The following is a 26,726-nucleotide window of genomic DNA, read 5'->3' as shown; positions in this document are numbered from 1 at the left end:
AAAAACAAAAAGAAAAACACACAAGATGCACAACTTTAGAATAGCTGTAACAATTAAAAAGCCTAAAACTGGCAGAATATAATCTCTATACTGTCAGACACCTTTTTTTCCTGCAATTCACCAGAATTTGAGCTAGTAAGATTTTTTTTTTTTTTTCTTAAGGCCCAATGTTCCCAAGCAACCAGTGCAACTAGTGTTGGTGCCCGATATTCTTAGGGCATGTTTGCATTCCGCGTGTGAACATTATGTGTGGGTAGCTGCAACAGGACGCCAGCGGATTTTATGGCGGATTACTCATCAAATTCCGCTGCCAGAAAAAAACTGTGCGCTTAGTCTTTATACTGTTAGGTGGGTGGTCTTGGGCCAGACAATGGTATGTAATTCTGAGCTCTGACCACTGAATCAAGTCCTCTTGCTTGACACCACACACCTGACTGTACAGAACCCACCTGGCATTGCAGTCACCAAAATTAACAGCATTGACTGCTCAGGAATGGTGGCGGGGTACAGAAAAAGTTACAACTATGCAGGAATCAGTAACAGATGCCTTCTCTTTATCTATAACCCCTCCCCTTCCCGGGTATAATGCCATATAATCTACCGTATATACTCGAGTATAAGCCGGCCCGAATATAAGCCGAGGCCCCTAATTTTACCACAAAAAACTGGGAAAACTTATTGACTCGAATATAAGCCGAGGGGGGGAAATGCAGCAGCTACTGGAAAATTTCAAAAATTAAAATGGCCGGAGTTTTTGGGTGCAGTAGGTGCTGGGGAAGGGGAGGGGGTGTTTTGGTTGTCTGTCTGCCCCTTCCCTGAGCTTGAGGACTGGGTTTTTTTTTTCCCCAACTTGGAATTCAGCCTGGCTGTATATAGGGGATCTGCAGTGCTCCTATTAACCCCTTCCCGATGGAACAGGCGCATTGCAGATACCCTATATTCGATAGACCGGGCACTATCAGACACAGGGATACCTAATGTTGCTGCTGCATTTCCCCCCCCCTCGGCTTATACTCAAGTCAATAAGTTTTTTGTGTTAAAGTTTTCCCAGTTTTCCCAGTTTTTTGTGGTAAAATTAGGGGCCTTGGCTTATATTCGGGCCGGCTTGTACCCGAGTATATGCGGTAGTTACAAATAGATAAATGGCAAAAAAAAAACAAAAAAAAACAAATGGATGAAAAACAAACTGATCTGCAACTTTTTTCCTTTTTGGCACTACAAGTGTGGTGTAGAAAATAATGTTCTATCTTCATTGTTTCTAAGCTGACACGCACACCACCCAATTGCACTATCACATCCATTATAGTATAACATACATGAATAAAGTTAGAAGTGAAGCAGACTACCTTAGAAGGAGTGAAATCGCTCTCTTCTTCCTCCTCCTCTTGAAGGCCAAGCTGTTCATCCAGGTCGTCGAATTCACACACTCGGGGAATCAGCTTACTCTTACGTCTGCTTCCGCAGTGCGCTTTTGTATGATAAAGAAAATAAAACCCCTAAGTATACCAGTCACCCTCAGGGAATCCCATATACAATCGCAGTGCGTTTGCCTATATTCTATAGTTCTACCAATGACTGGATTTGGGATGCAGTTCTGAATTTGCCAAAATGAGCAATCCCATGTATATAGGTTTCTGAAGAGGCAACCATGTACATCACTCTGGTGTTTCTTTTTTCTTAAAGGGTGTTCCCATCTTGGACATTTGTGGCATATCCAGAGGATATTCAATAAATGTCTGATGGATGCGGGTCCCTCTGGATTCGAGAAGGAGGATTCCCATAACTTGACAGCTGTGAACGGAGAAATGCTGTGCATGTGTTAGGATGAGTTCACACGGGGTATTTTGGTCAGGATTTTGAGACCGTATCCGTCTCAAAATCCTGACCAAAAAGACGGCTCCCATTGAAATCAATGGGAGTCGGTCAGGTCTTTTTTTCCGGGAGCCGGAAAAAAGAACGGACATGCTCATTCTTCAGACAGAGTCACCTCACGAATCCGCCTGAAGACACTCCCTCCTCCCGACTAGGCCCATTTATTGGGCCTAATTCGGTGCAGAGCACGCGTCTAGATGCCGGTATACCGCACCGGCATCCAGTCGCAGCGACCCGTATTTTTGACTGGAACCTGAGGCGGACCGGACCAAAAAAACCCAGCCTTACTCTCTCCATTCACTTCAATAGGGAGTTCAAAAAATAAGCAAAAAGTGCTGCATATGGTCGCCCTTCTAGAAGGCGTTCACATTTATCACATCTAACACCACATGTGGTTCTTGGAATATAAAAATATCATTAGTAACATCAAAGCTAGAAACATACATTGATGCGTATTAGGCCCGGGTCACATCTGCGTTCCGGCCCATACGTTCACTCATCCACATGCATTATGCAGAGATAAAAATCCTGCAAGCAGCGCTTTTCTCTCTGTATTATTCGTGCGGAACCGACACGGACCCCGTTATAGTCTATGGGGTTGGTGGGTTTCCTTAGGTAACTGCTTTTTTAATGTGGATAGGTTTCCATTCAGGGATGTCCCTGAACATATAACATATCTAGAAGACTAAGTTTGCTTTTCACCTTTCTTGGACTCAGCACCCGCTTCATGTTGTTCCGATACATTTGAGGACAATGATGTTTCGGTATTTTCAATTTTCACGGAAGATTCATTGCAAGAAATTTTTGGAGAAATGGTTTCCATGGGTGAACAACCATCTGTATCATAAGCCGACTGTAAGCACTGTTCAAGCGTTTCCTTAAATCGGTCACTATTACGTGGGCGACCGATCCGGCCTCTCTCTTTGGAGACTTCAGACTGTTAAAAGGCAAAAATTCAGAAATCATGAGCTGTATACACAAAAGTCTTAGGGCAAGTTCACATCTGCGCCCGGGCTCCGGTTTAGCCAATCTGGACGGTTTCCGTCTTCTGCCCCGAGAAACTGGACAGGAGACGGAAACCCGGCGTCAGCTTTCAAACCCATTCACTTGACTGGGTTTGCAGAGGTGACTGCCTGTGTGCATCTTTTATCTGTCCGTGGGGAAACAGTTTTTTGTTTTTGACGGACACAAAGACGGACATGCAGGACGGTAAAAAAAAAAACCCCAAAAAATAAACGGTTTCGCCGCGGAGACCACAAAACGCTCACGGGCGGACCCTGTGCAAACCCATTCAAATGAATTTTACAAAACTGCAAAATTCACCTGTAACACATTCACGTGCACTATATTGTACTTAAAGGGGTTGTCCAGGAAAACCGGATGAAACAATAAAACAAAAACAACTTCAAGACTAGCTGCGATGGTCTGCCTTAAATGTCGCATCAAGATGTTATAGATTGTAATGTGAGGGGAAAAATAGGAATAGAGGATCCAGAGGAGAGTGGTTATGTATGCAGAAAGGCATATGCATTTATAAAAAAAAAAAAAAATTTCCTCTGTATGTATTACGAACTAACTCAAATCCAGTTCTGCTACATCAGTTTCCACATCAGCTTCATACTGTGGTAATTCTCTTACAACTAATCCCTCATTACTGACTACAAACATAGCAGATAGCAGAGCAAGTGAAACCCCGCCCACCAATGTGCCGAGAAATCCAGGAAGTGAAGAGAGCAAACAGCCTGCAGGCTACTGAACAAGCGAGATGGGAATTCCCCCTTTAAAGTTATTTTCGTTTCATTGTTGCGTGCTGGTTCTAACATTTTGTTATTTAATAAAAGTGTATTTAATTATTTACCCAGCTAGACCTATCAAACATTTCCTTTTTGCTTGTAAGACATGATCGAGCCTAGTAAGGGTATGTTCACACAGCAGAAGCCTTTTCCACCATGTGACCTTCCCGCAACGGGATGCCGATGCAGTGCAAATCACGTTAGCAGCGCGATTCGCTCATCCCCGTACAGCTAGGAGTCTGCCGTTTGTGTACGCAGGGAGCGAGACGCAATGATCAGGGAAGTACAGTAAGGAAAATTCATTTTCAATTATTGCCCGCCAGGTCAACAAAAAAAGTTAGAAGGAAGCAATCGCGAGACTCGCTGTATGTTTAAGCTCTGGATTTATTGTGTATGCCAACATGCTTTGTTGGCACATGTATTAAATCCACAGCTTTAATAGCATATAATGAGTGCCAGGATTACTTGCTCCTGAACGGTGTGTGGGCGGACGCCGGCTCCATGTGAGTGCCACATAAATTTTGTTACTGCTGACCCATGTATGAGAGTCTTAGACCGTCGACTACAAAGTTTAGGGCTGTCCCCGCTTCTCACTGTGTACTGTAGAGAAGATGAGGAGGGTCACTTGAAACCAATGAAAACATCAATTCCAGCCTTCCAGATTTCATGGTGGATCCATTATTACAGACCAGCCACAAATATGTTTTACGGACACTAAAATCAGCACGGTTGTGCGCATGAAGTCTGGTGTCCGGATGAAGACCAGATCAGAAACAATGACCGCACTTCCATACAAGAAGAAAAAACAAGGTTCAGGAAAAGAGGAGAAGTTTACCAGAGAAGCGACAGGTTGCCTGCAATTCCGTTTCTTTGGAGTGCTGGGTGTCCAATGCTCATCTACATGATGTAGGACTCTCTTTTTTGATTTTTTTCTGTATTTCTTACCCCAATTTGCTCCTAAAGACACAAAAAGTTAAAACATTACCTGGCCACAAACCAGCCAGATACTATACACTGAGGTCTCCTCCACAATTTGGGTTGGTGGGAGAGAGGTCATACAGATTAACGTCTGGATTAGGCTACAAACTATCAACATGGCCGCATGAAACACAATGGAGACTCCTAAAGAATATCTGACACACATGTGAACATTGTTTGATATGGATGTAAAATATGAAACGTTTCTCAGGCTTCACCAATTTCTACAAGACCATATCAAGTCTACTACAACTGACTTACCTTATGCTGTGCACAGTATTCCTTAAGATCTTATAATCCAAGAACATAGGAAACGGAACAGGGACACTAAAATTGCAACACCAAGAAGGACAAGTCGTAAGATTATGCAGATTGGGCAAGAAGTTGGTTAGCCCAAAAATCTGCAATTTTCAAGAACCGAGCTCCAATCTACCAGCAGCCACACTTGTGTCTGGAGCGCAACGACTGCTGCAAATTGTTCTGGAGACCATGTGGACATCGCCATGAAGAGGCCTGCACAAGGGAACGTCCCTAGTGAGAGGGTTATCATGTGGAGGAGCACAATATACAATAGCCAGACCCTTCTAGTCTTCAGTTTAGGTAACACCATCAGCTCATGCTCCAAGAAAAGCCTAAATATAAACCCACACACGTAAAACGTAAACCACAGTCACGGGTACAAATCCACCAGTAGTATGGATATCCAATGAGAAATCCACAATGAGGAGCAAACTCATAAAACTTAATTAACACAACATTTAAAAAAAAAAAAAAAAAAAAAAAAAAAAAAATCACAGCAAGCAAACACTGGCCTGAATCCAAACCTTCCAGAAATAGGTCAAGTATATAGACATAAATGGTCTGGTTTTACGAGGATGCAGAGTAAGGTGTTTAGACTGACGTTCTTTTGGGTCGCTCATCTATGAGGGTCGGAGGTCCGGGGACTGTTGGTACATCTGCTGTCTAGGTCTACATGTCACTTATCTGCATGGATCTTCCTCCTATAAATGGTGGCCATATTACTCAGTGAAAGACGTTTATTGGTTGTCGGGTGCCATCTTGGATTTTCCCCCTGAGGAACTCTTGACTTGCTCAGAAGGAAATGCATCAGACGTCTGGGTCATTATCATACAGGCCCAAAGCCTTATGGTAGCAGTAGCAGCCTGTTGCCATATAGGCCCAAAGCCTGTGCTAGCAGTAACAGGCTATTACTACTACCACAGGCTTTGGGCCTATACGGTAATATCCCAGACCACGTGACGTCTGGGATATTAAAAAATAGGCCTGAAGCCGGCTAGGATTAACATGAGCACAAACAGAATGTCATGCATTTTCCCCCCTCAGCTTATACTCGAGTCAATAAGTTTTCCCCGTTTTTTTGTGGTAAAATTAGGGGGCCTGCTTATATTCGGGTCAGCTTATACTCCAGTATATATGGTATGCTCATTCCTGGTAAGAACAGACCATTTATTTCTATAGACTTGCTCCGTTTCAGGCATGTTTGACCTTAAGTGGCCATTTTCTTGTGGTCACTAACACAGCTTACTAAGTAAGCAGCCATATTCTTGTGGCCCGGGCATGCTCAGTCGGCTCTGTCAGAGGCCTAGAAGATTGAAACCCAAGACGGAAGACGACACAGGGAGAGGGCATTCCAGAAGAAGATGGTCATGGCGATGGAGAGTTCTCTCGCAGCATTGGGGACACCCCCAGTGCTGCGAGAGAACTCATTTGCATACCTAAGAAAACCTGGATTTCTACTGAACGGCGGTGTGGAGAAGACAGCTAAAGATAGGAGAAGAATAGCCTTTCTTAAGGCTATTCCTACATGTTAGTCAAACAAAAGGATATCCAATGATAGGATCCCTTTAAAAGAATGGACACCCGACTGATCCTAATATAGTCAATGGGGTCCATTGAGAACTGTTGATGTCCACTATATTCCTGGCCAAGTGTGTTTGTTGTTCTTGTTCCTGGTGGACCAGAACAACGGACACAAGTGAGAACATAGTGTAAGATTTATAAGGAGTTACCTACACTGTGAATGTCTAACTTTTTTTTTGTTTTTTTGCACCAGGGACTGCGATTTGCGTTCACAGCTCGGTGTTACGGTGATTTGGTTGTGGAACCAGTGGTGCGGCCATTTCTCCAAAGTGCATATCATTAACATGTCTATCCATCCCGTGATTTCCAGAATTCCAAGACTTTTCCTTCTTGGTGTTGCAATTTTAAAGTTATGGTGTATTGTATACAGATAAAACAAAGAGCCTGAATAAAACAAGTGTGAACGAAGCTGCAAAGGTACATAAAATATTTACAACGAGCACATCTGAAGACATTTCAAAACCCATAAATCAAAGTGTACAAAAGGAAGCAAAATGAAAAAAAAAAACAAGAAAACAGGCTCTAAAATATCATTCATTGATAAAACGTAAACTGGAAATAATCCCCATCCGTTCTCATTCATAAGCAGAGACACAGGCATAGCTGAGATCGCATGCTGGCCGGCGGCCATTTTTGGGAGGCCGCTTGCTCCTGTAGTTCTACAGAGAACTACAGGAGCGTACTGTGCACGTGCGCAAGAGCGGCCTCCCAAAGATGCCGGCCGGCATGCGCACTCAGCTCTGCTTGCGTCTCACTGGCAGAGCCGACTGCGCAGGCGTCGGAGTTTGGACCGGGACAGAAGATGAAGAAAGAAGAGGCGGTTGCAGCTAAAGATGTAGGTGTCGCTGGACAGAGTTCTCTGGCAGCATTGGGGACGCCCCCACTGCTGTTTGAGCGCTGGGGCCCGCCCCCAATGCTGCGAGAGAACTCATTTGCATACCGGTAAAAAAAAACGATATTTCTACCAAACGGCGGGCCAGAGACGACTGATAAAGGTAGGAGACGAATAGCCTTTAAGGCTATTCGACGTGGTAACTACAAAAAAAAAAAAAAAAAAAAAACAAAAAAAAAAAAAAAAACTTACTTTAATGGTAGAATCCCTTTAAACTCCCCCTAGAGGACTTGTGCTAGCAAACATTAGATGGCTTACACCATAGACTGCAATACTATAGTAAAATCCTTGCTTTTCTATTGAGTTCTGCTACAAGGTCATAGCATTAGCCGGCCGGGAGAGCCGTTTCATAACCAAACAGGAAAGTAAAATTAACATTTCAGATACCATGGTCACAAATTTGATCACAGCATTTGGGGGGAATCTTGATCATGATGAGCATATTCTCCTAACGTAGACACCGTTTCCTGGTCCCTGGTCTAAAAATCAGCAAAGTACCACTGACTATGGAGCTCTTGTCCAAAACACCAAAGGATTAAAGCCTCTTAGTGAGGTTATGTTTTGCTCACACATGCGTCCGCTCCTGTCTATCAGGTTTTATTTCTTATTTTGTTACCTGGACAGTAACTCTTTAGCTACATGAGCCATCACTTATGGTTGCACAACTTTCACTTTCGCTATAACAGGAGAGGTTGCACTACAAGGTAACACACCTGGGGAACATTAAGGGTCACCCAAAGGTTTGACAGGAAAGGGATGAGGATTTCATGTGCATGTCTCTCCCGAACTCTCCAGCGCCGCCTCCATCTTTGTCTGGAACGGCGTTTTCTTCCGGTGCAGAGTTCAAACTTCTACGCATGCGCAGTTGGCTCTGCCTGCACATGCCCGCGGCCATTTTTTTTGTGGCCACTTACACAGTACACTGGGGTAAGCAGCCACAAGATAATGACTGCAGGCATACGCAGTCTGCTCTGCCCAGGCCCACCAGCAGAGCCGATTGAGCATGCGTAGAGGTTTGAAGCCAGCGCTGGAAGAAGTTGCAGAGAGGTTGTGCCGGAAGAAGATGGAGGTGGCACTGGAGAGTTCTCTCGCACCATTGGGGACGTCCCCAGTGCTGCGAGAGAACTCATTTGCATACCGAAGAAAACCAGGATTTCTACCGAACAGCGGCGTGGAGAAGACATCTAAAGGTAGGAGAAGAAAAGACTTTCTTAAGGCCATTCCTACATGTTAGTGAGAAAAAAAAAATAGCGTTTTAATGATAAAATCCCTTTAAAACCCATCCCCTTTTTAGCAAGCCTCGCCTGTCAGGCAAGATGCAGAAGTTATTAGAAAGTGTCTAAAGCCTAAGCTAGTAGGTTGGGATAAATTACGTCAGAATTCTGTTGCATCTTCATTAGTTTATCAGCCCCAGTGTGTGAACATGACCTAAAGGAGATAGAAAAACTCAAATCCTTATTAAACTAGATGACCATTACCTCGTTTTTGTGGCTCTGGTGGTGTAACTGCATCCGAAAGTCCCGTTGGTGAGAGTGTGGTGTACGACTCCTGCAGCGGAGGTGCCGCCTCATTGGTAGTAATGGGTAGGCTACTAGAGCTACTGTTTTGGCCCGCGTCACCAGTTTGCATAAACTTCTGCCAGCGCTTTTTTGGCGCAACACAGTTCGACTCGTCAGACTCCTCCAATCCTAGGCACTCATTACTCAGGTCCGACTCTGGTTCGACCAGCTCCTTGCGACGAACAAGCGTTTCGCTTGCATGGCTTTGGTGAGGCTGTGCTATACCTGCATCGGGAGTTTCTACAGAGGACTGTGCAAAAGTGCCTACGGGTTCTTTTTTTAGTGTGTCCTTTATAAGGGTTGGCTGGCAGTGGAAGGAAGAATCCAGCTCTGTCCCACTAGGTGCACTCCCAGCCAATGAGTGTTGTGCAAGGTCTGAAGTCAATTTGTCTTCGCGAGGGGGGTTCGTTATTTTACCAGGAATCGGGATGTCTGTCGCCTGGGCTCTTCTTTTCTGCAGAATGCAAGGTTTTATAAATCTTCTGTTTGAGCAGGTTACTTTAGGCTTGAGGCCTACGGCGTCTTCCAAACTACCCTGTGTTGGTGCAGAGGAATCACTGGGACAGTCATTAGGCTTATATTCGGACACTGATTGCTTGCATACCGTGACGGACTGCTTTTCGGAAGAGAGGTCTTGATGGCCCTGCAAGGAGTCCGTATTCTGTCCGGTCATGATTTGCCTCTCCTTGGCTTTGGTATCGTGCAGATCTTTGATCATCATCAGCAGGGTGCTGTATTTATAACCCGGCTCCATAGGTATTTTAGGCGACCGGGATGGTTTAGAGTCCGCACCCTCATGCGTGTCCTCTTTGCCTGCCCTATTGGATGGTTCATTTAGTCCAGATAGTAAATGTTTCACTTCTCCCACTTGTAATGGACCCTGCGAATCAGGCGCGTCCCCGTTCTTACTAGGAGATATAGATACAGCTTGGGAACCTACAATGACATTGTCACGCTTGGGAACGGATGAGTTTTCCACATCTAAACAGGAGGAGTTTTCAACTTTTATAGGGATTTCACCCAACGTAACGTTTAGAGAGTTCTGCGAAGAGTCTGATGCCAAAGGTGCCGGTGACGCACTCTCATGGTCACGTACATCTGTATTGTCCACTTCTTTAGTAGGGGACTTTGTGTCTTTTCTGCAATACAAATCTTTAGAGGTGACGTGCTTCTTGTTGGAGATTTCGGGGCTGGATGCAGACGCATCCCTTGCACGTTTGTTTTTGCTAACCCCCGTGGTCGATTCGCCTTTGGCCTGTTCACACTGCTTAGAATGAGAACCCGTCAGATTAGATGGATGCTCATCGCTGTCCGATAAAGAGTCGCTCTGGGACTTTATTTCCGATACACCAGGATCTTTCGCCACAATGCAGGGACTCTTCTCAAACTTTGAGGAATTGCTGTCACCACTAGTTGCGCTGGAACCGACATCCCCTTTAAGGTCGTAGGTGTCTTTAAATCCTTGCCTGGCATTTACGTCCGTCTTTGTAAACTTCGCATCATCAAATTTGCTACACAAATAATCCGGAGACGCTGGTTTTACACAGTTAGAGTCTTCATGCAACGGTTTGGTCTTGGCAGCGTTCTTATTTATAGGCTTATGGCTAATGCCGTCTTGTTTCTTAGAGTTTATTTTAACACAAGGGGATGGAAGAGAGGACTTCACAAAACCATTCAATCCGCTATTCATTGTGCCATTGAACTCCTTCCCGACGTACTCCTCCACTTGTTCCTCGGCGTGACTTCCGAGATGCACCAGCTCTCCGTAGTCGGACTTGGAAAGGCAATCTACAGCATGAGAAATACTTGACTGCCACAAAGATAGGAGCTTTGGTGGAATCTAAAAAAATGAAAAAAATAATAAGTCAGTTAGAATTTTAGTAAAGAATTTTGCAATTGAATATAAAACTTTGTATAGAATTCTAGTAACTTTAAAGGGATTCTACCATTAAAATCAAATTTTTTCTCGTTGACACGTACGAATAGCCTTAAAGGCATCCTATCATTCAGACGATATTTTTTCTAAGTACCACGTCGGAATAGCCTTAAGAAAGGCTATACTTCTCCTACCTTTCGTTGTCTTCTCCGTGCCGCCGTTCGCCTACAATCCCGGTTCTTGTCGGTATGTAAATTAGCTCTCTCGCAGCACTGAGAGCGGCCCCAATGCTGCGAGAGAACTCTTTCCAGCGCCGCCTCTATCTTCATCAAGAACGGCCTCTTCATTCTTGCTTACAATACTATGCAAGCGGCCATTTTCTCGTGGCCTATGGGCATGCGCAGTCTGCTCTGTCCAAGGCCTTAGAAGTTACACCGGAAGAAGAGGCGGAAGATGATGCTGCTGAAGAAGAGGAGGGATTGTAGGCAAATGGCAGCACGGAGAAGAATAGCCTTTCTTAAGGCTATTCCGACGTGGTACTTAGAAAAAATGTTGCCTGAATGATGGGATCCCTTTAAGAAAGGATATTCTTCTCCTACCTTTAGATGTCTTCTCCGCGCCGCTGTTCGGTATAAATCCAGGTTTTCATCTGTATGAAAAGGAGTTCTCTCTCAATGCTGCGAAAGAACTCTCCAGCGACGCCTCCAACTTCTTCTGGAACAGCCTCTTGGCATGTCTTCTTCCGGCGCTGGAGTGAAACTTCTACACATGCGCAAGTTGGCTCTGTTGTCAGGCCTCAGGCAGAGCCGACTGCACATGCCTGCCTGGTGTAAGCGGTCATTTTCTTGTGGCCACTTACCCCGCTTACTGTGTAAGCGGCCAGAAGAAAACGGCCGGTTACACCAGGCGGGCATGTGCAGTCGGCTCAGTCTGAGGCCCGACAGCAGAGCAGACTTGCACATGCGTAGAAGTTTTACTCCAGCGCCGGAAGACGACACATGAAGCAGCTGCTCCAGAAGAAGATTGAGGTGGTTCTGGAGATTTTTCTCGCAGCATTGGGGACGCCCCCAGTGCTGTTTGAGCGCTGAGGACCGCCCCCAGTGCTGCAAGTTAACTCATTTACATACCGAAGAAAAACAGGATTTCTACCGAACGGCGGCGCGGAGAAGACATCTAAAGGTAGGAGAAGAATAGACTTTCTTAAGGCTATTCCTACTTGTTAGTTACAAAGAACTGCATGCAGTCCCATAGGAGCAGAAATGGACATGCTAGACATCCCTCAATTCAGACAGGGAACGGGACACCCTTTCCTGTGACTGGAAGGGGTCCCAGCAGTCGTCCCCAGTTCTGGGAACAGGGAATAATCCTCTAACACTTTTCAATCCAGATACACAGCTAGTTGAGATATTGACATACATCGATAGATCTCAGTATAAACTTACCTTATGTGAGCCTTCCTTTAGTTTTTGAGGATGTCTCGGGTCCGGTAAGCTTTCAAACTGGTAAACCCCTTTGAATGGAACAATTGCTTTAGCCGTAACCCAAACCTTCTCAGTTAGTTCTCCCAAAGTTTCCACGTAATACTGCCGAGGGGGCTTCCTCGTGCCCACTTCTGAAAAATATTTAAAGAGGGAGAAGGTAGAAGAAAATACGTAATTTAGAGATTATTATATAATTTAATATTTAATAAAAGGGAGGAAAACAAAGAAGGGCCAAAGCCATTGCTATAAGGCTCCTCTCATATCCGAATTTATAGTTATTTGACTAAGTGTCAGATCATTGGAGGTCCCACCGCTAGGTCCCCCACCGCTTTGGAGAAGGGGGACCTGACACTCCCTAAATATATAGAGATTATATATACGGAGTTTAACAGAATAAAACTGTGTATACAGTTTTCCGATTACCTTTCACATCTTTCTGAGGATCAGCGCAAATTCTGCACGGCCACCACGGACGTCGACTGAATTTTGCCCAAACAACATCCCCTTCTTCAAATATGGGGGCGGGCATTTTTCCCCTTGGTTGTTTCTAATGAGGGAAAGAAGGGGAAAAAAATAAAAATACAAGTTACATGCAAAACTCACTAACAATAGAGGATATTATTGTATATACCACATTATACTGAATTAGCATTGCAGACACGAGCGGCCGTTCCCTTTCTATGGAGGGGGGGGATCCCCATGCGGACTCCCCAAACGCAGATGTGAACCAAGGGTTACACATATCAGAGGACCACCGCAGTCCAAACTCATCCCCGTGGATAGTGGACACCCGACATGAAGGATTCACGTGGCTTGTGCCAAATTCTAGCAACAGAAACCCGAAGGATGGCTCAATTTTCGCATTGTAATATGGATTCGCACAGAATGGGTCCAACAGAAAACTTCATCACTGTAGGCTACCCTCCTGGTGTACAGTGCACAGCACACAAAAATTATATGTAAGGGGGCATTCACACGGAGTAACGCCGGGCGTGTATCACAGCCGTACACGCCGGCGTTACGGCAGACTGCCGAACACTTCCCATTCACTTCAATGGGAGCGCTCGTAACAGCGGTGTTTACGAGCGCTCCCATTGAAGTGAATGGGAAGTTTTCGGCAGTCTGCCGTAACGCCGGCGTGTACGGCTGTGATACACGCCCGGCGTTATTCCGTGTGAATGCCCCCTAATAGGTAACATTTAAAGGGGTTGTCCAGTTTCAGACCAATACGGAGTCATAAATTGTATTGTTTGTATAATGAAATGTCATACAATTTTCCAATAGGTTTTCCACACCAACTTCTTCTAAATCTGTTTACTGTCATTTATTTTACCTCAGGTGGTTAAACTCAGTCCACAGTCATGTGATGTACACACAGGTGCACAGCTCGTTACAGTCACACACAGTTATCCTCTGCCTGGTAACGAGCTGTGCACCTGTGTGTCCATCACATGACCATGGACCGCACATCACATGACCGTGGTCTGACTTAGATCCACTGGAAATAAGCAGAATGAATGACAGCAAGCAGAGATCTAGCAGGAGTTGATACATAAAGTACATTAGAAAAGGATAGTATACAAATAATAACATTTGTCTCTGAATATTGGTTTGAAATTGGACAACCCCTTTAAGATCAGATAAGCACAGTACTTTATTCTGACACACTGGGTGTTGTAGACATTTCCACCTAACATCAATGTGAATTAAGTAAATAGGATACTTGAAGGGCTGTGGAGTCGGCGTCGTGGAGTGGGGGGGGGGGGGTCATCAGGGATACATCATTGGTGCCCATGTGAAAACGAATCAGACTAAGGGGCCATTCACATCAGTCTAATGGATGTTGGATGGATCCATTGCAGTCGCGCCCCCCCCCCCCCCTTTTCTTTTTTTTTTCTTCCTTTAGGAAGTACAAAAGTATAGTATTTTTGTGCCCTTCCAAAAAAAAACAAAAAAAAAAAAAAAAACACGGGAAGTGGTTGCCTAGTTCTGACAGGATGTATCGTGTGTAACTTCAGCCGGAGCTCCCACAGAGATGGCAGGGAAGATTTATTACCTCCCCTGCATTCTCGATCGCTGTGTATACAGTGCTCAATGAGTGCTGTATACACGGCTATGGACGCTGCCATAATGCAGCCGCCCTCTGATCCAGCAGTCATGTGATCTGCCAGGAGCAGAGTCTTGCAAAAGCTGCTGGGTCCTACAGGACCCCAGATCAGTTCAGTAAGCTGTGTATACAGTGTGCAGAAGGCTGTATTTCTCCTGCAACTGGGGTTAAATGTAGCAGCCCCAGTTATAGGAGAAATCAGTCTCAAGTACATAAAAAATAAGCGATCAGATGTCCCCAAAGGTCTCTTATCGCCTTATGGGGACACAATCTGAAAAAAATAAAAATATAATAAAATTAAAAAATGTAAAATAAAAAAAAATAATACGTTAATAAAACGTCGTTATTAAAGGTTATAGCCTCACCCCCGACGATACCATACAAAATAAAAATTACCGTAACGGGGAGGAAAAACTATTTTATAAAGTTTTTCAGTGACACTGTGTTATTAAATAAAAAAAATAATAAATTGAAAACCAGACACAATTTCCCTCCTATCCTATTATTATAAATGTGAAATGTTTGTGAGTTTGTGACTTTGGATGTTCGGATGTTTGGCGGTCAATCACGCAAAAACCGCTCCACCGATTTGGCTGAAATTTTCCACAAACATAGTCACTACACTCGATTGCGCAATAGGCTACTTTTTGTCACAATAGCGCACATACGTTTTTCCCAGGACTCCCACAAAATCCAAACTCACATCACTATCTCTGCAATCTCACACACTTTGGACCATAGCAAGCCACAAAATTCATATTACCCTCTACAGCAGAGGTCAGCAACCCCTGGCACACATGCCAAGAGTGGCACTCCTGCCATATTTCACTGGCATGCCAGCAGCACAGGACCTGCAAGAGTTAAATGAAGTCAGAGTCCCTTCAGTGCTGTGCTAGAGCTCAAGCATAAGGACACTACCCTTTGCGAGGTGTGCAGGAAACCCAGGGGGTGGAGCTTAATCGCTCAGGTCTCTGCCTGCTATAGTGATAGCTCCTGCCGAAGCTGCTAGCAAACTGAAAGTAAGAAACACACAGCTCCCTTCCTTTACTTCCTATTCTCATTAATATCAGGCATTTGGGGTTATTAGTTTAGTGTTAGTAACTCCATGTGCCTCACATTAATAGGAATAAACCCCATCATGTCCCTCATATTAACCCCTGTGTGCCTCACTCTCTCAAATATCAGTAACTAGAGATGAGCGAGTACTGTTGGAATCAGCCGATCCAAACAGCACGCTCCATAGAAATGAATGGATGCACCTGGTACTTCCGCTTGGATGTAGCCGGCGCGCTTAACCCCCCGTGTGCCGGCTACGTCCATTCATTTCTATACGAGCATGCTGTTCGGATCGGCTGATCCCAACAGTACTCGCTCATCTCTATCAGTAACTCTTACACAGGGGTTAATGTGAGGGACATGATGGGGTTAATTGCTATTAATAAGAGGCGCATGGAGTTACTAAACTGTCATGCACAGGGCCAGACTTTATGTTGCTTGCTCAAGAGTATCCTGTGCCCAAAACTTACATGTACTGGCGGAAAATAACAAATCATACAATGTCGTATATCGAAGTATATTAACCTCAAATACCTCTGTCCCAAAGACACTATGTACAGTTTATACCAACACCGTATAGCAGCTGAACTACAAATTACATTCAACACAAAAGTCTCATGTGCTCTCAGAATTACAGCAAAAACAAGAAACACAGTTACATTTCATATCCCATACCTTATACACAGTATGAAAACCTTACCCGCGCCTGTATATACCCACTTCTACAATCACCGCAGACAAAGTCGCGGGTACCAGCTAGTTATGTTTATATTTTCTCGGATATAAAAAAAAATTAAAACACATTTGAAAATAAAAACATAAAAATAAAGCCCTGTGTGTCCCCGAAAAAAAGACGCAAAAATTAGTTGAATGAGACCTACGAGAAAAGTGTTACAGCCCTCAAAACCGCACATACAAAATAAACCTAAAATGTGTCTGGTCCTGGACCACAAATTGGCCCGGTACTGAAGTGGTTAAGTCATATAATAGTCGTTGCTCCACCGATTCTGGTTCATTTGGATTTTTTTCTCTAGCCCCCACCATTCCCAAGCAGTCAACGCTGTTAGTTTTGGTGCCTGATCTACTATTTAGACTCTGTATTGTCAGGAGGTCGGGGTTGGGAAGGAGCAGACAAAGGGTGTGATTCTGACACTGGCTGCCTCTGATTGGAGCTCTGAGTCACGCCCCCTGCCTGACACCGCCCTTCTGACATTCTAGAGCTTAAATAGCACATCAGGCACCAAAACTACCTGCACTTATTACTTGTGAATGGTGGAAGATAGAGAAAACTCCAACCGAGCTGGAATCAGTGGAATGGGGCCTATTAAAAGATGACAACTTGAATTGGTGGTGACAGGTTTCTCTTTAGCAGCATAATCAATACAGCAGTCAACATCTTACACACGTTTCTAAAACACATACGGCCAAATCTATCAAGGTGGCCATGTCCCATGCTAATCTTGATAATCCCTACCCTTGTCAAAGTTCACACCTTATTTATGGCTAGGTGCATGCTGTACCTAAGCAGAAGTCTAAAGCACAGATTACTGGAACATAAATAATGAAAATTTTGATAGGGCCTACATCCCAGCCCCCACCATGTCTTCCGTGAGGAAAGGGACATACAGGGCACAGCAAATAAACAGTACAGCCTAGTGCAAAAAAACCCAAAACAAAACAAAAAAAAAAAACACAACACCACCACTGCTTTTGTATGGCTTATACAAACGTTTTCTGGCACACAAGCCATGACAGATCAGCCAGATTTCAATGGGGCTATTCACAGATCCGTTTTTCGGATAATAAGACACGTTCTGTTTTTGCCCTTTCACTGAGCAATCAATCCATTCAAGTCTATGAGGGATTTTCCAACTCCAGACAAAACTGGTCCCAACTCCAATTCTACAAAAGCTATATAAAATTTTCCATAATCGTACTAACGCTAGGTTCACACCAGCGTTCAGCCTTCCGTTCTGTGGTTTCCGTCTTCTGCATGCCAGAAGACGCAAAGCACAGACCGGGGCTGGCCGTGAGGGGCAGTGAGCGTTTTATGCTCTCCGCCGCGAAACCGGATTTTTTAATCCAGACACAGAGTACTGCATGTCCGACTGTGTCCGGATTAAAAACCCGGTTTCGCGGTGGAGAGCGCAAAACGCTCACCGCCGCTCACGGCCGGATAGCTTTCTCACCCATTCAAATGAATGGGTGAGAAAGACTCCTGCAGGTTTCCGTATCCTGCTCTGTTTTATACAGGAAACGGAAACCTGCAGAACGGAGAGCACAACGCAGATGTGAACGAGCCCTAACCCACCAAATACAGATTAGAGATGAACGAACAGTGACATATTCGAGATTCGTTTCGAGTAGAGCCTCAATATTCGACTACTTGATCGAATCCCATTATAGTCTATGGGAAAAAATGCTCGTTTCAGGGGAAACCACTATTCGACTAAAGGAGAGTCACCAAGTCCAGGAATAGCAGGAGGAGAGTGTTTAGGAGGAGCGCTGTGCAGTTAAAGCGCACAGACCCCATTATAGTCTATGGGGTCCATACGCTTTAACTGCATAACGCTTGCAGTTGCGCTGATAAAAAGTAAGCTCCCTCGTAACAGCAAGCTGCCAGCTCTCCCGACTAGCAAGGACGAGCCTTCTGCAGAACCAGCGTTGATTGGCCGAATGCTATACACTGTATAGCATTCAGCCAATCAACGCTGGCACTGAATCGAAATAGCTAGTAGTAGTCGATCGAGTACGAATATTTCGAATACTGTAGTATTCGATCGGATACCTACTCGCTCATCTCTAATACAGATAAGTAATTTCTGCCACAGTAAACACTATAAAAATAAAACCAATAAGAAAACATTACAACATGCTTACATCTTCCGAGCACATCATACAGAATATTACATTGTGCTCCGAAAACGTACAATTTGAGAAAAAACCCCATCCCTCATATGGGTCCGTCAATGGAAAAACAAAAGTTGCAGCTTTTGGAAGGCGGGGAATAAAACCAGAGGCAAAAATGGCTGCACTAGAAGAGGGTTTTCATCCCAAGATTGCAGCTTATGGCGTATTCACAAGAACGGGGCTCCAGAGGACCAGCCAGACTACGGCAGTGGTCGAGCATACAGATCCCACTTTATTTAAAGAGGTATTCCGGTTTTCATTATTTGCGCAGAGAATAGAATATCGTACGCCTCTCTAATACCGCGGGCATTTCAAGTTTTGCCCACACATCTTTATCAGTGTACTAGCGAGGGCGAGTTCACATCCTGCGCCCGAACTCCGTTATGCAGGTTTCTGTTTTCTGCTGGCAGAAGATAGAAACCTGCATTCACTGCCCGCCCGTGAGCGTTTTGTGTTCTCTGTGGCGACACCGTTTTCAGGTTTTTTTTAATCAGACACAAAGTCCTGCATGTCCGACTTTGTGTCCGGCCGGACACTTTTCAAACCCATTCAAACGAATATTTTCTATTCTTCTTCCTTTGTTTCCTCAGGTTGGTTCTTTTGATTGTTGTTTCCAATGTGCATCACCATATTTACATCTGTGGACAATTCTAGGTTAAACATTTTTGCAAATAGAAAAAAATTCTAAAATTTTGCTGCATTTTTTCAAGATTTCTCCAATTATCTTAACAGTTACAAGTCATTGTCTTGATCTGTTGCCAATGCATACGACCATGAACGTAGGGACTATCTATGGTCAGGACACTACATATATGGGAGGATAACCCGACCACAATAAGGAAGTCATGGCTGGGATTCTAAGTGAAGAACGTTTCTGTATTCTTGGTCATATCCACCGGCAACTGATCAAGGAAACAGACTGTCATTAAGATGGTTAGAGAAAATATTTAAGGGCTAGTTCTAACGGGTCACGGAATGGCGTATTTTGGTCCCGATTCTGATGTGGGACCAAAATGCACCTGCCACGACAGTCGCGGCTTCCCGTTCCGGAGTAGGACCAAATGAATAGGCCTAGTCCGGAGCTCACTGTCGTGAGGCGGACTCCAGGGCTGACTCAGCCGCGGAATCCGCTTGAAGAAAAGACAGCTCGCTTCTTTTTTCCGTGAGCCGGAACACACCGCTCACAGAAAAAGTAAACTAGCGGTCTCCATAGACCTCTATTGTGAGGGGTCGGATTCTGAGGTGGAGTTGGTGCCAGAATCCGCCCCCTCTTGCCCCGTGTGAACGAGCCCTAAGACTCTGCAAAATGTAAAGTTATTTATATTTGCAAAAATGTTTCATTTTTATCAACAAGTTTAACTAAGGTTATGTTTATGGGGAATTTCTTTAAACTTTATTAAGAACACTATTAGTCCCATTTGATGTTTCCTGAGTGCCAAAACCAGCGGTTTATTGAATCCTAGGGGGTCACAATCCTAGGCCTCACCGACATCGTGCTCAGTTCTATTCTGTTAGCACATGGACTCATCTGTGGACCATACCAAAAAATTTGATTTTAATGGTAGAACCCCTTTAAGTGGCCAGATAGAAGGCAGGCAGTAGTAGGATTCCTCTGGGCACATGTTTAGAGAGTTTTGTGAGACCTCATATTCCTTTGTACTATACAAAGCATCAGCGCTACAGAATGCGGCCAACAGCTATTGCATCCAAATACAAAGCCTTATACCGAATTTAGATAACCGTGTTTCACCCATGAAACTTGGTCCGCGCGTTTGCTAGTTTACCGACCTGAACTGTATGGGGGGGTGGATTTCGCCACGGATTCAGCATTTTCCTTCCATGTGAACAGAACCTAACAGCATATATATTCGTATATACTTGAGTATAAGCCGACCCGAATATAAGCCGAGGCCCCTAATTTTACCACAAAAAACTGGGAAAACTTATTGACTCGAGTATAAGCCGAGGGGGGGGAAAAACGGTGCTGAAAAATTCGGCTTATACTTGAGTATATATGGTAACTATCGCTAAGAGTTCCTTTTCGCACACACTGTTCAGGCCCAAGTTTCACAAGTTGTCCATAGACTAATTCCATCCGAGAGACAGTTCCAGATTCATTTCCTGGACTAACCAAGGACCGTGTGAATGCCATGAGCTACCGAACTGCCCCAGCGCAACTGCACTGAACCGACAAAGCGGAGTTTACTACATTCGTACTCTGGCCATTTGGGAGATCACTACGATGCAGGGAGTTACAGTCAAGTTTAAAGTCCTCCTGATACAATGACGTTGGTTTGTCAGACACTCACCTAATGAGTATGGCTAACTATAGTTGCATTTTATTCTAGACTGTACAGGTAGTCATAAATACCGTATATACTCGAGTATAAGCAGAATTTTTCAGTACAGTTTTTGTGCTTGTACTCGAGTCAAGCAAAAAAAAAATTATTTTTTTTTTGGGAGGGGGTGTCTATGACCAGCCGCAATAGTAATGTATAGAATCTCCCATAAAATAGTGGAAAAAAAGAAGCTTTAAAAAAAAATATAATAAAAAATTCAAATAAATAAAAAGTTGTAAATCCCTCCTTTCCCTAGAATACATATAAAAGTAGAAAATGACTGTGACACACATACACATTAGGTCTCCCTGTGTCTGACAGTGCCCGGTCTACTGAATATAGGGGATCTGCAGTGCTCCTGTTCAATTGGGAAGGGGTTAATAGGAGCACTGCAGATTCCCTATAGTCAGCCAGGCTGAATTCCAAGTGGGGGAAGAAAAAACAGTCCTCAAGCTCAGGGAAGGGGCAGACAGACAACCAAAACACCCCCTCCCCTTCCCCAGCAACTACTGCACCCAAAAACTCTGACCATTTTCATTTTTGAAATTTTCCAGTAGCTGCTGCATTTCCCCCCCTCGGCTTATACTCGAGTCAATAATCCCAGTTTTTTGTGGTAAAAATTAGGGGCCTCGGCTTATACTCGAGTATATACGGTATCTCTCATTGATGGCCCATAAACCTACTATTTTTTGTTAACTATTCCTCTTGAGACTGGCATTAGACATGCAGCCTCAGCATGGTCAAGCAGGCACTGGGTAAAGGGAATCCTACGTTTGGCACCTTCATCAGGGTTAGGCCAGGACATGACATAAGCTGGTCATACATATTAGATTCTCATCAGACAAGATAGCCGAAGATTCAGCCATTATCGACCACTTTTGGTTGAACGTCGGTCAACCTGCACAAAGTTATTGGGATTTTTATTTTTTTTTTAACAACTAAATTGCCCCCTGATCGTTAAGTTTAGATGTTGATGAATAAATCGCTTGAAAGAACAATCACCAAAGGGTGGCCGCCAAAAAACTATTGTGAATGGCAGACCATAACTTTAGTTTTGGTCTTCTGTGTATCACCACCATAGGCTGAGGTCCAATATTGTGGAAACGCTGCTTTTTCTTTTTGTTGCAGATTTTGCTGCTTTTTTTTTTTTTTTAGCAAAAACTTAGTAGTGGCTAAAGAAGGAATGTGAAATATATAGGAAATCCTTATACTTTTTTTTTTTTTTTTTTTGTAATGTAGATGGTGAGCCCTATATAGGGATCACAATGTACATTTTTTTTCCTATCAGTATGTCTTTATAAAATGGGATGAAATCCACGCAAAAACATGGAGAACATACAAACTCCTTGCAGAGGTTGTTACTGGCAGGATTCAAACCCAGGACTCCAGCGCTGCAAGGCTAACCACTGACTCAGCGTGTTGCCCCAGAAGTCCTTATACATCTCCCTTCTGCTCAATCTACTCCCGGGTTTGGCTCAAAAAGAAACAAAAAAAAAAAAAATAAAGCAGCTTTTCCGCAACATGAGGCCTCAGCCTCCATTCCCACGGAGTAATGCGCGGCTCATTTAGACACGTAAACGCGTGTCAGAGCGAGGCGCTTCAAAACAGATCCCATTGATTTCAATGTGTAGCGCACGTAAGCCGCACCCATTGAAGTCAATGGGATCTGTTTTGAAGCGCCTCACTCTGACACGTGTTTACGTGTCTAAATGAGCGGCGCGTTACTCCGTGGGAACAGAGCCTTAGGTCGAGACCCCATGTTGCAGAAACGCAGCTTTTTTGTTGCTGTTTTTTGAGCCAAAGCCAGGAGTGGATTGAGCAGAAGGTGGAAGTATAAGAACGTCCTATATAGCTCCAATTCCTTTTGTATCCAATCTTAGCTTTGGCTCAAAAAAATAAAAAAAAATAAACTGCAGCAAAATCGGCAACCAAAAAAGCTGCGTTCTATAACATTGCGGAAAGGCAGCTATTTTTAGTTCAGATTTTGTTACGGTTTTTTGAGCCAAAGCCAAGAATGACTACAAAAGGAATGGGAAATATATAAAAAGTTTATGCTCAATCCAATCCTGGTTTTGGCTCTAAAAAAGGCAACAAAATCTGCAAAAAAAAAAGCTGAGTTTCTGCGATGTGGGGCCTTAGCCTTGGGCCCCACGTTGCTTTTTTTTGGTTGCAGATTTTGTTGTGGTTTTTTTGAGCCAAAGCCAAGAATGGCCACATAAGGGATGGGAAATGTATAAGAAGTTCTTATACTTCTACCTTGTGCTCAATCCACTCCTGGCTTTGGCTCAAAAACTGCAACAAAAAAAGCTGCATTTCCGCAATGTGGGGCCCCAGCCTTAAAGGGGTTTTTACCACAAAGGACCTTTATCGCCTATCCTCAGTAAATATATACAGGCACTGAGCCAAATACTCTGCAGTAAAGGGTAGGCCCTCATGGTACAAGGCTCTTTTTTGATTCCATCTTGGAACCTCTGTATATATCTGGTTCAACCTCAGTATACACTTCCCTATGAGGACAGACAGCCAAGAGGGTGAACTAGCTGCCATGTTATGCTATATACAGCTGGCCAAATCTCTGTACATCAGTATGCCAGAGATTTCCGCATCACAACAGTTGAGGCCGGGTTCACACCTGCACCCGGTCTCCGCTTTGTGGGTTTCCGTCTTCTGCCCGAGAAACTGGACAGGAGAAGGAAACCCGGCAGTCAGTGTCCGTCCATGAGCGTCTTGCGCCTCTCTGAATATCCGACTTTGTGTCCGGGTTTTGCCGCAGACAGGCACAAAACGCTCATAGGCGGTCACTTTGCGAACCCATTCACCTGACCACCGGATTTCCGTCTCCTGTCCAGTTTCTTGGGCAGAAGACGGAAACCTGCAAAGCGGAGACCGGACGCAGGTGCAAACCCGTCCTGACAAACAAAGAAAAGAAAAAAAAAAACCTTTCCATAAACACTTTTGCTCAACATCTGAACATGCAAGTGTTTGCCAGGCAGGCAGGGTCCAGCCAACCACCACCAAATTAGAAAACCCTCCCAGACACCAGATTTTGCTTACATCTTGTAATTCCAAGCTCCTGGGAGAAAGGTCATGGTTTCCTTCAAAGTCTTCTAGATCTTCATCTAGAGACATTGATTCGTCATCCGCATGCATCACAGAAAGCGTTCCTTGGCCGCCCAGTTTACCATCCAACTGAGTGGAAACTAAAACATTGTCCGATATTGTACTAGAATGGGCTCCATTGGAAATTTCGGTGTCTTGAATCATTGCTAAAAATGAAGTTTTTCTCTCCACATCCTTACTTTGCACTGGATTCTCACCGTCAACCCCCCAATCTAAGGGAACTAAATCCTCCAATTCAGAATCAAAGCTTGGAGGGGTGTCCATTTTGGAAGCAGTTTCCCCAATACTTTCTACCACCGGAGGCTGTTGTCCATAAACGGGTAATTCCATGCCAAATCCAGATCCATCTAGATTATAATTCAGATGGTCCATGTTATAGTCGGGCGCCATGTGATGGTACGAATCCAGTGGGTGCATCCCATTCTTTACAGGTTTATTGATCTTTAAAGGACCCTCCGAATAGCAATGGTTGGGGTCAGGTCTTGGCTCGCTACGGTTATTAAAAAAGTAAGATTGAGAATTTGGCTCTGGTTTTTCCATATCGTGAGATCCATTCAAGCCTTCTATATCCATCATGGAGGCAATGTCTTGGAGCCTTCGTAAAGGAATGTAATGGGAAGAGGAATCCTGCCCATAACCTGGTGGATTATTTTGCAGCGCGGAAGTCAATGGCACATTGCACCCATTGCGCGGTTCGGCCAAGCACCTTTTATAGGGGGTGTTGGGCTCTAGAGAGTTGTAATAGCCTGGAGCATTGCTGAGCCTGCCTGGATCACAGGCTTCATCCATCCTGTGCAGGCATCAACCTAGAGACAAAAATAAATAAATAAATGACAGATATCAATGCAAAGCAAGGAAGTAGCTAAACAATGGAGATGCCATGACAAAGGGCCAGGGGCAATGCAATGCACCGATACCTACCAGGAGCAATCACGTCCTCTGGCCAAAATGGCAGCCACCAGCAGCAAGAGCAGGAGCCCGGGCAGAGGCCTACATGGGCAGCCGGTGAGCCCGCACAGCCTCAGATCCTCCCCAGCCCTGGTGTGAATAGGGAGAAGGAGGGGGCAGCCCGATTTGCAGGGGATATTACATTAAAAAAAAAAAAGCTCTGCCCCCCCACCCCTGGCAGGTCATGCAAGTTACTCACAAAGCGCAGCGCTTTAGGGGTTAATCCCGTGCACCGGCTTTGTCCCGTGTATTATGTAAACAGGGCAGCGCATGCGGGACCGACAACCCGCCAAACACACACGAATGGAGAGCCGGCTGCATGCAGGACAATGTGGCCGGGAAGCGGCTCTGCACAACAAATGGAGGATGGAGACGTTTGCACCCCCGGCCTTACCGTGCTCCTGCCCCTCATCACACGGCGCTAGGCCCGGAGCCCGCGGCGGTCTGCACTAAGCTCCCCCCCGGCCGCCGCCGCACAGCACGCAGAGGCCGCTGCTAGAGCCTGCAACAGAACGGAGGGCGTGCGGAGCCTGCGTGGGGGAGGGGACGCTGCAGTCAGGAGGCTGCCGGGGTAGTTGGGGGAGAGTCGGGAGCCTGGACTAATAGAGGGCAGCATGGAGGTGGGGGAGGGGTAATAGTGCAAGCCACAGGCACTGGGGGCAGTGCAAAAAAAAGCAGGGGTACTTAGCATTGGCTATAGGTGCTAGGGCTCCAGGCTGTGCATGATGGACAGGGTGACAAGGCGACTACATTGCAACTAGACTATTGCAGGAAGCAAGATGGCTGAGAGGAGCCTGGTGCTGATAACACTAACTACACAGGGGAAGCCATTGTGTGTCATTTCCAGCTACAGTAGGGGGCGCTCTATACAATCACACGGCTGGTCCTTGTATACATGACAAGTACACGGCCCAGCCGCAATGGTGCACTGTATATGAAGTGTGTGCGGGGCTTGTACACAGCCAGGCCATTACACCATGACACTAGCAGGCAGCCCTGCCCTCCATCTTACTCCTCCTCCTCCTTCACCCGGCTGATAAGGTCACTCGCCTTCCACAAAACACAAGCTATGGAGTGCAATGTGACACACAGCCCACACCTGTCTGACAGGGAGACCTAGTGCAAGAGCGTAGACAATATCAAAATGGCGGCCTGGGCTCTCCTCACACCTGACATGTCCCCGTGTGTAATATATGGTGAGGGGCTGACAATACTGGCGGCCAGGGGAGGGGGCTTCACATACAAGGGTCGTCCATAGTCTACCTCACAGCACTGACTGCATTTATAGACACTACTGTGTCCCTGAATGAATAAACATGAAGGAGTCTGCAGTGATCCGAGCTCTGCCTCCTGTCATGGCTGCGGCCACCTAGAGGTTGTCCTGAGCCCTCACACAAACACTAGGCCTCTGCTGCCTGTGCAAACCATAGAGACAGGGCTGGCAAGGTTATATAGGACAACTGCATGACTAGCAACTCCCTGACATGTCCCTATACATAGAGAGGTGAACTATTAGGCAGAGGAATTTCCCCGGAATCCGAAGCAGATTCCTCCAAAAATCTCCTCTCAATGGGAGGAGGAGATCGCAGCAGTATGTGGAAAAAAAGAAGCGTCCTGCTTAGGGTTGAGCGATCGTGTTCGGAAAAGATCGGATTCCGATCGGCGATCGAGAAAATTTCACGATCGGAATTCCGAACACGATCTTTTTAGGTGGGATCGAGATCGGTGATTACTTCCCACAATGCTTTGCTACTGGCCATGCATTGTGGGAAAAGCTAACAATGTTAGCCTTCACACTGAGTATATGTTCCGCTCATTCTAATTCGTTCCGCAGTTCCATAGGAATGAATGGAAGCAGCCGGCACACAGCCTTAACCCCCTGCGCGCCGGCTGCGTCCATTCATTCCAATGGGA

General features: G+C 45.1%; 1 protein-coding gene across 1 annotated transcript in view; it reads right to left on the bottom strand.

Annotated features, from left to right (window-relative positions):
* The window catches only part of NSD1 (nuclear receptor binding SET domain protein 1), a 274,149-nt gene extending 248,766 nt beyond the window's left edge, over positions 1-25,383 (bottom strand). Inside the window, exons 1-8 of the mRNA XM_075275002.1 lie at positions 25,207-25,383; positions 23,799-24,670; positions 12,756-12,879; positions 12,294-12,463; positions 8,895-10,815; positions 4,501-4,622; positions 2,575-2,809; positions 1,347-1,468 (exon numbers count right to left, since the gene is read on the bottom strand). Coding sequence (XP_075131103.1) covers positions 1,347-1,468; positions 2,575-2,809; positions 4,501-4,622; positions 8,895-10,815; positions 12,294-12,463; positions 12,756-12,879; positions 23,799-24,653 — 3,549 coding nt within the window. The 5' untranslated portion in view covers positions 24,654-24,670; positions 25,207-25,383. The remainder of the gene's footprint in view (positions 1-1,346; positions 1,469-2,574; positions 2,810-4,500; positions 4,623-8,894; positions 10,816-12,293; positions 12,464-12,755; positions 12,880-23,798; positions 24,671-25,206) is intronic.
* Between the last annotated feature and the right edge of the window lie 1,343 nt (positions 25,384-26,726).

The sequence above is a fragment of the Leptodactylus fuscus genome, chromosome 5, assembly GCF_031893055.1.
Source record: "Leptodactylus fuscus isolate aLepFus1 chromosome 5, aLepFus1.hap2, whole genome shotgun sequence".
Lineage (NCBI taxonomy): Eukaryota > Metazoa > Chordata > Amphibia > Anura > Leptodactylidae > Leptodactylus > Leptodactylus fuscus.
The sequence above is the reverse complement of the archived record's forward strand: the minus strand, read 5'-3'. Positions and strand labels throughout refer to the sequence as shown.